General features: G+C 39.5%; 1 protein-coding gene across 1 annotated transcript in view; it reads left to right on the top strand.

Annotated features, from left to right (window-relative positions):
- C9 (complement C9) overlaps positions 1-16,834 on the top strand; it is a 30,218-nt gene that overhangs the window by 7,818 nt on the left and 5,566 nt on the right. The window contains exons 3-8 of the mRNA XM_084629655.1: positions 1,472-1,619; positions 3,591-3,738; positions 7,067-7,205; positions 10,670-10,888; positions 14,707-14,947; positions 16,498-16,626. Of these exons, the coding sequence (XP_084485781.1) occupies positions 1,472-1,619; positions 3,591-3,738; positions 7,067-7,205; positions 10,670-10,888; positions 14,707-14,947; positions 16,498-16,626 (1,024 nt within the window). The remainder of the gene's footprint in view (positions 1-1,471; positions 1,620-3,590; positions 3,739-7,066; positions 7,206-10,669; positions 10,889-14,706; positions 14,948-16,497; positions 16,627-16,834) is intronic.

Here is a 16,834-nt window from a genome sequence, read left to right as displayed (position 1 = left end):
ACCACATAAGCCTTTTGTGACTAGTGCCACAGCTATAGATCTGTTTATATATGCATGCGAAGAATTAGTTACGAGTGCCACCTACTGGCACACAGGAATGTGTGAGATTGTACATAAGCAGTAGGTTCCATAAAGGTATTTTTCGTATGCTGCATCCAGCTCTTAACAAAGCCCTTCAGACATAGAATCTTTGCTAATTTATTTGCAGTCACAATATGTGAGGGACGTAGGTCTGGAATTAATGAACAAAAGGTAAGTTCTCCTAAACCTCGTCTTGTGTTTGTGTATAATTTGGGGACTTCCTTTGTCGAAAAAGCCTGGGTTCCAAGTAAATAAAATACTAACTATGAGGCCAGTTTAGTATGAAGACTAAAATGCAAATAAAATATGAAATTTTTACTTGCTCCATAAGAATTTGAGAGAGACAAAATAGGGGAGGTAATATCTTTTATTGGATGAATTTCTGTTGGTGGAAGCTACAAGATTTTGAGCTACACCAAGCTGTTCCTCAGAATTTGGTATTCATGAAAGATTCCCACAAAAGTATCTGCAGTCTTCCCAGTCCTCAGTAATGTAAATCACCATAGCTTCACTGAAGTTTATGAAGTTATGCTGATTGGCATTAGCTGAGAATCTGGCCATAATTTGAAATATTATTTTTAATAAAATATACTACTTAGACTGTTCTCAGTGTAACCTACGAATATAAATGAGAGAAAGCATTATTTAGTGGAGAAACAGAAGAATGAGAATCAAGAGTAGAGCTATGTGAATAATATATTTTTCCATTTTCTGGCTAAAACCAAAAATTGTGGTTGGGGTCGACCCAAAATCATCTTTTTTTTTTTTTTGAGGGTTTTTTTTGAGTTTTTTGACAAACTAGTTTGGTTTGTCAAAAAAAAATTCCATGTTTGTTTTTTTTAAAATTAACACAAATTAGCAAAATGTTTCAGTCAACCCAAATCTGCATTTTTTTGTCAAAAAAAAGTTTAGTCTGAAAAATTTCATCCATCTCTAATAAGGAGACCTGAGTTCTGTTCTGTCTCTCTGAACAAGTTGCTGTGTGACATTAGGAAAGTCATTCCTATCTGTTCCTCAATGTCCATTTCTGTGCTTTAAGAAAAAAAAGAGGGGGAAACACTGCTAAGATGTGATTTGTACCCTGTTTTGAGATGCTGCAAAAATGCTGCACACGTGCAAAATATTATTATTGTTTTATTATTATTAGGGCTAATCAAAATGTTTTCAATTTCTAAATGTTGACAAAATTTCCAACTTCGAGATTAAGGGACAAAAAAGGGAAACATATTGATAAAATTTCCACCAAATATTTTTCCTGGTTTTCAACCAATCAGCTTGTGAAAAAATTTCTAACTTGGATGAAATTTTGAGGGGGAAATTTCCAATTATATTGTGATTTTTGTCTTGCTTTTCTTTGAGAAAATCTAATTATTATTATATATCTTTGTAGTTTCGCTCTAGAAGTGTTCAGCAATTTGGACAGTTTCGTGGGAAACAGTGCCTGGAACCATTGGGAGACACACAAAGCTGTAAAACCAGCACAGCCTGTCCAGAAGAGCAAGAAATCGATTGTGGAGCTGACTTTAGATGTGACTCAGGTAGGTGTTGCTTTCACAATCTGAATCTCTTTTGTTTATGCTTTATGAAAAATCGGTGAGAAACAAGACATTTAAGTGGGGAAGTCCAGGTGACTTCAGCAGTTCCGGCTATCTCTGGAGATCTAAGTTCAAACCCTCTTAGAATACAGGTAAAATTACAAAACTCTATGACTTTATTTTGCATAGGGGATTTGACACATCAATCCTCCCAAGGCATATTTTAGTAATACTATATAGACCTTAGCTAGCACTTTACAGGCTAGCTAATTGACATCAATAGACTGCATCTTCTTATGTCAGGGCTGAATTTAATATCATGTAGAAACAATTAATCTTCACAAAAACACTGAGGTGAAATCTTCACTTCATTGACGTTAATGGCAAAACTCCCAATGACTTTAATGTGGGTCAGGATTTCTCCCCTTGTTTATGTCACAATAAAAACACAGATTATTTCAAGTATATGCTACATCCTCCCAGACATAAGGAGTATAAAGTGGACTATAAGGTGGATAGAAAGCTGGCTAGATTGTCAAGCTCAACGGGTAGTGATCAATGGTTCCATGTCTAGTTGGCAGCTGGTATCAAGTGGAGTGCCCCAAGGGTCGGTCCTGGGGCCGGTTTTGTTCAATATCTTCATTAATGATCTGGAGGATGGTGTGGATTGCACCCTCAGCAAGTTTGTAGATGACACTAAACTGGGAGGAGAGGTAGATACGCTGGAGGGTAGGGATAGGATACAGAGGGACCTAGACAAATTAGAGGATTTGGCCAAAAGAAATTTGATGAGGTTCAACAAGAACAATTCTTCCATCCTCCACTTAGGATGGAAGAATCCCAGGCATTGCTACAGGCTGGGGACCTATTGGCTAAGCCGCAGTTCTGCAGAAAAGGACCTGGGGATTACAGTGGATGAGAAGCTGGATATGAGTCAACACTGTGCCCTTGTTGCCAAGAAGGCTAACGGCATTTTGGGCTCTATAAGTAGGAGAATTGCCAGCAGATCGAGGGACGTGATCGTTCCCCTGTATTCGACATTGGTGAGGCCTCATCTGGAGTACTGTGTCCAGTTTTGGGCCCCACACTACAGGAAGGATGTGGAAAAATTGGAAAACATCCAGCAGAGGGCAACAAAAATGATTAGGGGATTGGAACACATGACTTATGAGGAGAGGCTGAGGGAACTGGGATTGTTTAGTCTGCAGAAGAGAAGAATGAGGGGGGGATTTGATAGCTGCTTTCAACTACCTGAAAGGGGGTTTCAAAGAGGATGGTTCTAGACTGTTCTCAGTGGTACCAGATGACAGAACAAGGAGTAATGGTCTCAAGGTGCAGCGGGGGAGGTTTAGGTTGCATGTTAGGAAAAACTTTTTCACTAGGAGGGTGGTGAAGCACTGGAATGGGTTACCTAGGGAGGTGGTGGAATCTCCTTCCTTAGAGGTTTTCAAGGTCAGGCTTGACAAAGCCCTTGCTGGGATGATTTAGTTGGGGATTGGCTCTGCTTTGAGCAGGGGGTTGGACTAGATGATCTCCTGAGGTCCCTTCCAACCCTGATATTCAATGATTCTATGATACACTGACCATTAAAGCAACTCAAAAATATGATTTTGCTGACACTAGCCTATAAGAACTAATGTTTTCCCACATTCTTATACTTCACAGAAAAATACCCCACATCTAGACATTAAAGAATAATCTAAAAGTAAATCAAACCACGATAATTCTCTATGAATGTCAGAAATTCTTCTGCCATTTAATTTTCTGTGCCATTCCATTAAAAATAATTGGAAAATTTAAAGGGGTTTTTTTTTCTCACTTAGAGGAGCAAGGGATTAGGTTTTTACCACTCTCTGGCTGAAATGAAAATACACCTTCTAAGAGGAAGATTCCAGTAAGGAATATTTGTTTTTCTGATGTAAACCCAATGTTAAAAAAGGATTAGAAATATTCAGTTCTTCATTCTTTGCTTAGGTCGTTGTATAAAGAGGATGCTTGTATGTAATGTGGACAATGACTGTGGAGACTCTTCTGATGAAAGTGACTGTGAGAGAGATCCAAAATCACCATGTCGTAACCCGGACATTGAAGTGTCAGAGATTGGAAGGACTGCTGGACAAGGGTATTCAATGAAAAGTCATAATTAAAGGGAGACACCCTGGTTCAGTATATATATGGCACTAGAAAAAGTTAGGAGACATGGGCCAGATGATGAAGCCCCAAGATTCTATTCACGATCTACTAGCCTGTTCTGTGACCTTGGGCAAAATGCTTAACCTCTGTTTCCTTTTACTCATCTGGGGTTAATAATGCTTAATATCGCCCTGAGATCAGGCAAAAAGCACTGTAAGTGCCATGTGTTGCTGCTGTTATATTAACCCGCCTTTGTTTCAGGGAAGGCAGCTGAAGATATTTTAAATGTCTTACAAAAGGAGGCACCAACATCATCCGATTTGGGCAGCTCTTCCTGGAGAATGACCAGAGAATCTCCTCTTTCCCATCCCCACTCCAGCAGGTGGCCACCACTTTCCAGCAACCTCTTGACTAAGCCCCACTACTGTGGCTATATTCATATTCCTCCAAGCACAAGCTCTATACCGGGGTAGTTGATAGGCAGACCGTGGGCCATATCTGGACCATCAGATCCCAAAATCTTTTTATTTATATATTCGTGGGCAGTGAGTAATGGAGGCTGAGCTCCCCAAACCTCTGCTAATGATTCCCGCAGCAGCCTCTGGGCAGGGTTCAGAGCACCTCTGGGTGGCCCAGGCTCACAGCTCGGCCCCAGAGGGCTGGCCAGGGCTCCTCCGGGCTCCTCCAGGCACAAGTGGGCTGGCCAGGGCTCCTCCAGATGCTGGCAGGTCAGGGTTCAGGGCTGCGTTTGTGGGCAAGACAGCAAGAGCAGGGGGACTGGAAGGGGTGGGGCGGGGCCTTGGGTGGAAGAGGCAGGGCAGGGGGCTAGCTTCACCATGCAGGGGATGCCCACACCGCCCATGTACTTATCTTTTTTTATTATTATTGTTTTCTTTGGAGTCTGAGCCTTAACTATACCTTGACCAAGAAATTTGGACCTTGACAAAAAAATAATTGACTACCCCTGCTCTATATTGTGCAGTGTTTTCCAAAGCATGTAAGGTTTGGTCATTATGGGCCTTACAAAATGGCCATGCCGCTGGTGCTGGGTTCTGTAACCAGATCTGTAGGAGTAGTGCCCAGGAGGTTGCCTGAGGTGGATGGATACCATGTTGAGACTCCGCCTCTCCAGCCCTCCCCACCTGCCCAATCTAGAAATGGCTGGGGTTTAGCAAGGCATCCATAATTACATTTCTCAAACCTTTATATATTAGGTAACTGCATTGGTGGTGGGATGGGGGGAGGAGGTATAGTTCACTATTGTACTTAGAGCAGCTTCTCAAACAATCTTTCCCCATCATCATCATACTAAAGAAATATCTGAAAAATGAGAAAATATATCGCAGACTTTTGATGAAAAAATATCTGATCTATAGCAATCATACCCTCCATTACTATTGTTACTACCTCACAGACAGGGGATATAAGGAACATGTTTATAGTTTTTGTTTGTTTGTTAACATCCTATGAACCACAGAATCCCCAGAGCTCCATTGGTTACAGCAGCCTTTTTCATCTTCTTTTCTTTGTATAGATTTACCTTTCCTTTCCCATCCTCCACGTAGTTGGAGGTTTGTTGGCTTGTTAGATTTGCTTATTGGTTTGGGGAGTTGTTCTCTTTTGTTTTGGGGTTTCATGGACAGGTGGGGAAGGGCCTGTAATTTATCTACAACTCAAACTGGAAATCAGCAGCATAAACTGGCACACACACAAATATCAGCATGTTGCAGCTCCACCTAGTGTTCAACTGAATATTATAGCCTTTCCACATCATCTCTATCTAAGACCATCTAAAATGGATAAATGAAGACCTTTATAACAGAAAAATAAGCAAACGTTATAAATGTGCTAGGCACTTTAAAGTCTTTTAGTGTTGTTACAATTAGCTAGCTTTACTATAAGGAAAATATTGTTTAGATGTATAATAGCGATGTTCATTGTTCTGTTGAATGATAGCTATTTGCTAAGGTCAACAGTGTGCATGGTGCTGTACAGGACACAAATATTGTGACAGCCTCTGCTCCAGAGCTTCCAATCTAGAAGACAGACAAGGAAAGGCAAATCCCAGTGTGAGAACGCACAGGAAGGAGTGACTTTAGGTGTATCTTCTTTGTACACTTGTTGTATCTCACATCATCACCAGATCTATGAAACTGGAAGATGAATCTGTTAACTTTCCTGTGTTTGCTATTATTTTAATTGCCTTTCCTCCGATCCAGGCCATTGTAGTGCCCAAGCTCTAATTCTTCCTGAGTAGGTTTCAGCGTGGTAGCCGTGTTAGTCTGTATCAGCAAAAACAGCGAGGAGTCCTTGTGGCACCTTAGAGACTAACGAATTTATTTGGGCATAAGCTTTCATGAGCTAGAACCCACTTCATCGCTCCTAGCCCACGAAAGCTTATGCCCAAATAAATTCATTAGTCTCTAAAGGTGCCACAAGGACTCCTCGTTGTTCTTCCTGAGCAGAGTCTAGGATAAAATTAGGTGTGTATTCTTTCTGAAGGCTGGGTGGCTTCTGTACACATTTGATATTGCAAAATATAGTAATATACAATATAATATTGAGTATTTAGAAACAATCTGATAAAAGTGTATTGGGAAAAATATATCTTTATTTTGATCCCATAAAGATTGCTAGCTATGAATAGTTATTGGAGAAGAAATAGGTCTTTATTATAGGGTTCCTTTCATTCAAAGGATCCCATTGTGTTTCATTTTTATTAATAATACCAATCACTCTTTCACTCCTCCACTTTTCATCCACAGACCTCAAAGTGCTTTACAAAGGACATATCATTATCCCCATTTTACAGATGGGAAAACTAAGGCCCCAAGAGGTAACTTGCCTAGTGTCACTGAGCATCCCAGCTGCTCTCCTGAGTCCTAATGCAGTGCCCTATCCATTAGGACATGCTGCTTCCTACTTAGTCCTTTGATTTATACCATTGGAGTTTCCAACCCAAGCTCCTGGGCACCCTTAACAATCTTTATAAACAAATGTAACCTGCAAAACGCATGGTACACTTGTAGCACCATTGAATCCAGTAACTTTTGAGATGAACTATGGCAATACATTGGCTCAGGGCAAAATAATATGGCAAACCCTCACTCTTGTGAAAAGTCTCATGGGATCTTTAATATCATTGCTGAACCAACAGGAACTCCAGCTTTTAAATTCCAGCAGGATTCAGTTTTTTGTTGGTTGTCATATGTAATTTTCATGTTTGGCTTTTCTAGGTCATAATACCACTGTCTACAGGCTAAAGGTGCTAACACCATCTTTTTGAAGTTTAACACGTTACTTTATTTTCCTTCTAGAATCAACATTCTAGGGATGCAGCCAATGGCAAGCCCATTTGAAAATGAGTATTTTAATGGTGTTTGTGACCGAGTGCGTGATGGGAATACCAGGACCTATTACCGCAAGCCATGGAACGTTGCTTTTCTCAACTACGATGTATGTCTCTGTGTAAAAATTAGGAGAAGGTTGACTGAGATTAAGTTTTCCAACAGGATGTCAAAACTCTCTCTTAAATCAGGCATTAAAAAATCTTCTGTCGTAAGATTTTGGCAGAATTCAGAAGAGAACAGAATTTATTATTTGTATTAATGGTAGTTCCTAGGGGTCTCAACTAAGGTGGCTTCTACACTTGGAGCTGGAGGTGTGATTCCCAGCTCCTGAACACACATTCGCTCTAGCTCTCATTGAGGTTGTGCACTAAACCAGTAGTGTAACTGGAGCAGCAGAATGGGCTAGCCTTCCTGACTACGTACCACAGGGCCTGGTGGGTTTGTGCAGGGGGCGGCTACCCCGTGCTGCTACTCGCCACTACCCAGGCTACCACAGTTACGCTACTATTTTAGTACACTGCCTCAATGAGAGCTAGAGCGAGTGTGTGTATGTGAGCTGGGAATCACACCTCCAGCTCCAAGTGTAGAAGTAACCCATTTACCCATTAAGTTTAGTGTGCTCACTCAGTCCATAGTAAAAGACAGTCCTTTCCCCAACAAGTTTAAACTCTAAATAGTCAAGACAGAGAGAACAGGTGGGAAGAAGGGAGCATTATTATCTCCATTTTACAGATGGGGAGTTGAGGCACACAGAAATGAAGTAACTTTCCCAGAGAGTCTAGCTCTCCTGAGCCCCGGTTGAGTCCCATAACCACTAGATCACCTTTCCTTTGCAGATTCAGATGAAGATTTTTCAGAGCCTTCTAGGAGATTTGGATGCTAATCCCTTTGGTGGCTCAGCCTCAGTTCAGTTTATAGCTAAAAATAACTACTATTCTATCGCTACCTAGTTTTCTGCGTCTACATAAGCAAGAAGTCACTTGGTGGCAATCTAAGGGTGCTTCAAGAAGAAATTCCTGAAAAATATTAAAAGCTACTTTTTAGTTAAACTTTTTTCCTGGAGAAATACTTCTGTACCTGAGCAGTTATAACTTATGTATCCAATTGACTTCACAGCAGCTAAGGCTCTGTGCCAATACAAGTAAAGGTAGCTAAATCTGACCCATAAAGCCTTGCCATGCAGCATGTGTATTTATTTTTGATGGTGGTAGCACTTCTCTGTTACCAAACCTGTATATTCTGCTAATACAAAAAATATGATACTATTAGTATTTTTATTTAACATTAAAAGCAGGTATTCGGAATTAGCCATAGACCGGTACCGAAGATAAAAGAAGGTAAAATGGCAATTCTGCTTCATTTCTGAGGTTGAGACTCCATAAAGATTCCTATCTACATCCTAATAGGAAATGGAAGATTATAATCCCTTAAATGTAATGGCACTTTCCCAGTTTTACATAGCGAAGACTTTACACCAACTGAAGCAAAAAGAAAAAAGGGAGGAAAAGTCACTGCAACTTAGCTTACTTATGAACAGCTGAGCTGATCCAGATGTTGGGGGTGAGAGGGGGAGAAGGAGTTCCATTTGTTTTGATTTTTTAGAGTTTTATGATACATTCGTGCCACGTGTGAAACTGGATAATTTTGCCTTTTACACATACCCTGCAAAGGCAAAAATAATTAAAATTGCCAAATGAAATTAAATTATGCATGTCATAGTTGAATCTACAAAATGATCACAGTTTGACAAGCATTTGTCACATATAAAAGGCATTTTCAGTGACTGCGAGCAAAGATTAAAAAAAAATCATGCCAACCATGTAACACAATGGTAAATTCTGAAGCAACAGTATGAAACTTGTCATGACATTTCTGCAAATGATTTTGGTTTCTCCATGAAAGCTCTGTGAGATTCTTGTGTTGTCAAAGTAAAATCCAAATTATACCCTCCATACAGCAGTCTTTGGCCAAGTTTTTCAAGTGATTACTGATTTGGCTGCCAACTTGACAGCTCTTAAAGGAGTCTGATTTTCATAGATGAGCTATATAGCATTTTCTAAAAGACAGGCTGCTTTAAAGTGTTTCAGACTGCAGTGAGCACCTTATATTGACACCCAAAATCACTAGTCACTTTTGAAAATATTCACCTTTACATTCTGAAAGTATCTAATCTCCAGTTTTCTTCTTGTTCTATAGAGAAATCAAGACCAAAGTGCAGCAATAGTTGTTTCACATACTAGTTAAAGCTGGTCAGAAAATGGGCTTTCATTAGACAGAAAATTTTGTTTTCATCAAAATTTTCCACAGAACATTTTGACATATTTTTCAGCTGAAAACCAAATTCTTTCCATTTGGAAATGCTGGCAGAGTGCCCCATGTGAGTTGTGGTTCACATGCCTCATGCTCCCATTTTCCTATATAGGCCAGACTACCTGATTAAACTACAACTCCCATGATGCACCACAGTCTCCCCTCAGGATGAGAAGAGACTGTTCCATTATGGGCGTCTCTGGCCATGGTGCATCATAGGTAGACTTGGAAGGGTTTGATTTTTTTTATCAATAAAAGTTGGTAAATGTCCATTTCACCATACGTACACAAACCAACTAAAAAGTATTTCCATCTATGATCATCCAAACTTACCAATAGGCAACATAAGAAAAATGCTGCTTGAAATCTTAGTTTGATTTAAAGCTATTTACTTTGTGTATTTTGACATGTGATGTTGACTATTTGTGATTTAAGAGTTATAAAGCATTAGCTTTTTGAAATCCATGTCTGTTATTAAATAATGATATGGACCCCCCACAGTAATTTCCCACAAATCTGAAAATTTAAACGGATAAAAATTGATGAAAACCCATAATTTTCTGTAACTGTGAAATTTAAGTGGATAAAAATAACAAAAATGGTTAAAATAAACATTGATATTATCCATCAAAATTATTTTAAAAAAATCAAATTCTACCAACCCTAATCATAGGAGATGTGGCCAGGGTAGGGAGCCTAGCCCATAGAGGAGAACCAAACTACAGCTTCCATGAGGCACCACAGCACAACAACCAAATCCAAATATTTTTGATTTCAGACATTTATTTTTTCAACAAAAAATGTAAAGTTTCCATGGAAAAGAGACTTTTTGCAAAACAAACAAGCCAACCAAACTTCATTTTGTCAAAAACCCAATTTTCGATCTCAAAACAGTTTCAATGGATATCTTTTTTGACCAGCCCTCATTAATATTTTACTTGTTTGAAATGACAATGCAACCATGTAAACAAACTTTTCTGTTTTCCATGGACTTAATGTTGTTCTATTTCTTGAAGTTTGGGTCCAAATCCTATACAAACTGACTTAGTATTATACCTATCAGTCCCTAGACCCTCATCTACTATATGCTCCTCAGCACCTGTTTTATATAGATTGTTTGTTTTATCATACGATTTGTGATGACATGAGAATAAAACATGCAGTTTTAGTATCTGTTCATTACATAAGTTTCAAGCTATTGTGGTTTTGTTAAATAGATCATACATGGTTTTTTATCTGTTATTCTCTTTTTTTCCTAAGACAAAAGCTGAGAAAAGATTCACAACTGAGTTCTACTATGATCGTGTGACCATGATAAAAGAGATTTACCATGAAAAACAAGAATATTTTTCGGTTTCCATGTCAGTAAAATACACACCTACTGAAAACAATCAGGCCATATCTATAAACAGCTCCCTTGGCTACCAGTTTTCAAGGAATGAAAGTCTAAATTATATCTTCCGGTACTCCAAAGAAAGGGTAAGCTCAATGGCATAAAACATTGTATGTAGTAATTTCATAGGATCTGAAATTCGCATACTGTTGGGCTATACAGGTATTAATCTTCCAAACTGTTCAGGATGTCTGTTGCCCTCCTCACACGATACAGGGGGGACTGGCAAAATGTTGGCAATGTAAAGATTAAAGTTTACTTCAGGAGTAGCCATAATGTGGGTCAAATGCAGCCTATTTCACCACCTTGGCCTTCAATATGGATTGATGTTGCCAGAAACCAAAGATATCAGCATGCAATGATCCATTTTTATCAGTGAACAGTTGTGATCTATTCCACTGTGTGCAAATTAGACACAGCCTTTAAGTAACAAATTGCAATGAAGACCCAGGCAGGCAAAGCTTGGGTGCTCTTGATGGAGCATGTAGGTTAATAACCCAAGGGTCAGATCTTCAGGACCAGCCATTTGTTGCACAGCACATCTCAGAGGGAAACAGGTCACAAAGGACTATTCTAAGTTGCACCAGTTGCCATGGCTCCTAAGAGTCATAGAATCATAGAATATCATAGTTGGAAGGGAACTCAGGAGGTCATCTAGTCCAACCCCCTGCTCAAAGCGGGACGAGTCCCCAATGTTTGCCCCAGATCCCTAAATGGCCCCCTCAAGGATTGAACTCACAACCCTGGGTTTAGCAGGCCAATGCTCAAACCACTGAGCTATCCCTCCTCCCCAAAGTCCATTCCAGCAGTTGAGGATCACCAGTGTCCAAGAGCAATCCAGCAAGCCTCCCTTTCCTTGGCCACACACTATGCCAAGGCCTGTGATGGGGATGGGTGGCAGATACATCAGCTTTATGCCACCAGAGCATTACGCAAGCCACCAAAGGCTTGATTGCCTTTATGCATTTTATTGCTCTGTCTATAGCACATGGCCTCTTACGCTTGCTTTAAGTCTGCTTTGCACTGCCAAAGTGCTACAAAGTGGAGTTAATGGGGCTGAGGATCTGATCACAAGATTTGGCCCTGTCTGAGGGTTTGTTTCTGCTTGAATTTCATATCAAGAAATAAATGTGAGACCCATTTTAATCTGGATCAAGTTTCAGCCTAAAATACCCTTTCTAACCAGTAAGTTACAAGAAGGTAATAGAAAACGCAGGGCTAGTACACATTTTGCAAAAGATTAGACCCACTATGAAAATAATACTAAAAGGCAAGGTGTACCTCAGTCAGGTTGTCTGTAGGGATTGAACCCAGGAGCTCAAGATCTAAAAGCATGAACAACGCCCCTAACTGACAGACAGTAGCAGACTCATAAACCTCTTTAGGTGGTCAAGGAAGGAGACAGGGGACAACAAGCCTCCCTGTGTTATGATGGGGGGACAAGTGGATGAGACTGTCCTGTCACTTAGGTGTAAATTCCTTTTATAAATTAACCTTTATTTGCTTTCTTCATCTTACCCAGGAATAAGTGAATAATGTAAAATAATGATACACCACTGAGAAAAAGCAGTAATAGGTCAATGGGGAAAAAGACCCTGACTTTTTAAAAGGGGTTGGCAATGGGATACAGACTGGAAAGCTGGGTGGTGACTGGAAAAGGAACAGCTAGTTAAGGATCTCTAAAGCTGTAAGGTATTTGGCTATTTAAGCATTGTTTTTGACAGTAAGTTCAGCTGTTAGTGGGCTACATTTCTTAGTATTTCACTGTAATCTATTAGTTGATGTGTTTGTGTACCACTGCCCTCTCTTGGATGAGGTCTGCAAATGTCTCAGGACTTACATTTGTCACTAATGGTTGGCTCATGGAGTATATTTAAGCCTTAACACTACTGAATGCTAATGACAAGAATCTTTTTATTCCAAGTGCTTCATGAGCAGTGGAAGTTCTACTCCCAATATCACATGTTGGCAGTCAGATCTACATTCTAGTGCAACAGTGGAAGTAGCACCATAGTCAGTCATACAATTTGGTAAAGTGGAGCTTGGCCAAGATTTCCAAAAATTGGAGCCTAAAATTCAGCACCCAACTTCATATTTGGATTCATAAATAAGTAGCCAGCTTTTCAAAAGTGCTAAGCAACCAGCAAATTCCCATTGACAACTTCCTGGCAGCTAAATGTTTGAAAATGAAGCCTATTATTTAGTGGCATAGCGGTTAGTTTATATATGAGAATAGATTATCTAGTAGATAGGGCACTAGCCAGAGACCTGGGTTCAATTCCCTTCTCTGCTACAGACTTCCTGCATCATTTAGCCTCTCTGTTTCTTGTTGTCCTCTGTAAAAGTCGGAGAACACTTCAATCTCTCTGGTCACTTGATTACAGACCGAGAAGTGGCAATTCTTCAACAAAAAAACTTCCAAAACAGACTCCAACGAGAGATTGCTGAATTGGAATTAATTTGCAAACTGGACACAATTACCTTAGACTTGAGTAAAGACTGGGAGTGGATGTGTCATTACACAAAGTAAAACTATTTCCCCATGTTTATTTGCCCCCCCACACACACACACACACACACACTGTTCCTAACACATTCTTGTCAACTGCTGGCAATGGGCCACCTTGATTATCACTACAAAAGGTTTTTTTTCTCTCCTGCTGGTAATAGCTCACCTTACCTGATCACTCGCATTACAGTGTGTATGATAACACCCATTGTTTCATGTTCTCTGTGTATATAAAATCTCCCCACTGTATTTTCTACTGCATGCATCCGATGAAGTGAGCTGTAGCTCATGAAAGCTTATGCTCAAATAAATTTGTTAGTCTCTAAGGTGGCACAAGTACTCCTGTTCTTTTTGCAGATACAGACTAACACGGCTGCTACTCTGAAACCTGTAAAATTAGGGTAATGGTATTGGCTTCAGAAACATTGAAGATTCTGAGATATTTAGGCTCTACTTTAATGAGGACAATATAAGTACCATAGTTAGATAGGAATGGGTCTTGGAGCCTATGCCTACATTTGAAAACATTCCCCATAAGTGGGAGGCCTAACTTTAGGCTCCTATTTTAGAAAGTCTTGTCCTTTTGTGTGGATTTGTTTCACTTAATGTTGACTTGAGGCTTTGGATTTATGCATTTGTTTGCACCATTAAGTGAGACTGTTTCATGTTTTATGCTCCTATCTTTAGGCATATGAAATATTCAATACCCCAACCTTAATCTGGGCTGCGATATGAGCTTTTCTGTTTGCATCAACATCAGCCATGTATGAGTCATAATGATGATTTGTATGTAGTATTACATCTAGTTAGAGTAGAGTGTGGCACTCATATGACTTACTGTTTTGCATAGTAGGAAATCTGCTGGATTTGATTTCATGATGTGTGTTTTTGAAAATGGAGCTACACCCTTCATTTTGACAGTTTAAGAGTAGCAGGGCACTTCCAAAAAAGGAAGATCCTAATCCTTTTCCCATTGTAGGCAATGGCATATCTCCCATTGACTTCTGAGGGTGGAGGAACAGGGCCCATTATCTGGCAAACTGGCTTGAATTATTTTTGTATGTCACAAAATTAAGTCAGGGAAGTATTTTATAGAGAATCTGGTTTAAAAAAAACCAAACCTACACACGTGATATCTGAAAACAGTAGAACACAACGAGTCTGATTTATTGAAATTGGGAAGTGGAGAGTTGTGCAAAAATGGAAAAAAACCCTAAAATTATCCAAACTTCTTGCTACTTCTTCAGATTAAGTTTTAGGTGAAGTTTTAGGGAACTTCTTATTCTGTCTAAACAAGTTTGTCCTGGTCCCAAAATGCTAGAGTATCCCATACAATATTTGAAAGTTCTGCATTGTCTTTTGAGTAAAACATGTCTGATTGTGCCTTTTGTACAGAAACAAACCTTTCTGCATGTCAAAGGAAAAATACAACTGGGAAGATTCCAAATGCGAAGTCAGCGTGTACAGCTAACAGATACTTTCCTTGAAGATGTGAAGTATCTGCCCACTGAATATGACAAGGGGGAATATTTTAGATTTCTAGAAATGTATGGAACACATTATGCTGTCTCTGGGACTGTGGGAGGAAAATACGAACTTCTGTATGTTTTGGATAATTATGCCATGAAGTTAAAAGGTATGCATTTTATTGCTCTGCCTATAGCCAATAGATCAACAAATAGGCCCCAATCCTGCAATATGAGATGTGGAGACAGAACCTTGTGCAGAGCCTGATTGAAGTCAGTGAGACTCCATGCACGTGCAAGGGAATGACCATGTTGTGTACCTCATTGTAGGATAGGAGCCTTGGTCATTCGTTTTCAGAATTAAAATCCTGAGCCAAACATTAATCTCAGTTACACCAAAGTCACTTTATTGGAATCAGTGGAGTCACTCGGGAATTCTACCAGTGTAAATAAGATCAGAATCTGGCTCATTCACTTTAAGGCCATCTTTTTATAACAATCTTAATGGAAGTCTGTCATCCGTGAAAACCTTTTATTTAAAAACTACAGTATTCAAATATTACTAGTGGTTGGTGACCATGTGGTCTGGTTCATAGAGGATCCCAAATCCTAATGCTAGCTGAGCTACAAAATTCAATTTGTGATCATAGGTAACTTGTCATTTGATCTCTTTGTACATCTAAATTGGTAGTAAAATCAAGAACCTTACTGAATGCAGATGCTGTATTTGGCTGTGTTGGAACTTTTTTACAGCCTTTAATGTTAATATTGGAATTTTTCTCTGGTTGAGATAGGAAAACAGTAACTTAATCCTTCTTCACATACAGTGTTGGGAGGTATGGCTTTTGTGGTAGATTGAAGTGATCATTCTAAAATAAAGAAAAAAATAATTCTCATGCGAATTCTGAAGCCAAACAAATAAATACATGCCCCTTATGGCATTAAAATTCCCTGTCAGCCCAGGCAATAAGCAAGGAGTTGAGACAGAGAAGTCCTTTATACATACTTATATTCTTGTGTTCACCAGCTAGATACTATGGTGATAGGTGCTCTCTGAGGCACTGATCTTGAGGGAAAACTCCCATTGACTGCAGTGGTAGAACAAGATTAGACTTCAATTATTTACGATCAATAGATAGAAAAGAGTAGCTGTACGAGAGAAAGGGTAGAATAAGAGTGGTCGTGATGGGGTGGGAGGGCGGGCATGGAACAGATTAATAAAGTTACATTAACTTTATGGTAGAAAGAGGGGAATATCCAGGAAACAGTTTGGGTAAGACTGGGTGATGGGGAAGGAAAAGATTGAGAGGATTCAGTGATACAACAGACATAAAAAAAGAAATGAGAAGCAACAGAGAAAGACACAATCCCCAGAGGAAAGAGGGGAAGAATCATCCCTCAAGGAAGGGCAGCCCTGGAAAACAGGAGAATGTTACTTTTTAAGGAGTTGCGAATAGAGGGAGTGTTCCTAGAGTTTTCCTAATCACTGGGCAGCCCACCAATAGGTCGAAACTCCAGAGGCAAACTGCATTGAATTCATAACCTGGGAGAGGGAGAGGGGGTGAAAGACAGCGGAAGAATGAAGGCAACACGTTTTTTCAGCAGTCCTGAAACTTGGCCTCAAGAAGTATAAAATCATATTCATTTTTTCTTATTTTCTTGTTTTTAAAACCAAATATGCATTTTCCCCTAATGATCTCCAAATTAATTGCATTTGCAGAAGTCACGGAAGATGATGTAAAGAAATGTCTCGGTTATCATTTAGATGTCAGTCTAGTAAATAAAGAGTTGGCTTTCCAAGGTGGTGTAAAAGGTGGTAAATGCAAAAGCATCAACAGGAAATCTAATTGTAAGTGTATCTTTAGTTTGTGTGATCAAAACTGCAAACTCTTTTGCTTAAAGAGAGAGGATGTTGATTTCTTCCCCTTCTTTTAAAACCAGTTAAATGTCTAACCTAATACAGTGTTCATAAAAGGCTGAGGGAGAAGGATTTAATACCAAGCACAGGACAGGCAGGTGTTGCAGGCTTCCCTGCACTGCTCTGTTCATGCAACTCA

The sequence above is a fragment of the Lepidochelys olivacea genome (genome assembly GCF_965140295.1).
Source record: "Lepidochelys olivacea isolate rLepOli2 genome assembly, chromosome: 5".
NCBI classification, from domain to species: Eukaryota; Metazoa; Chordata; order Testudines; family Cheloniidae; genus Lepidochelys; species Lepidochelys olivacea.
This window is presented reverse-complemented; position numbering and strand designations above follow the sequence as displayed.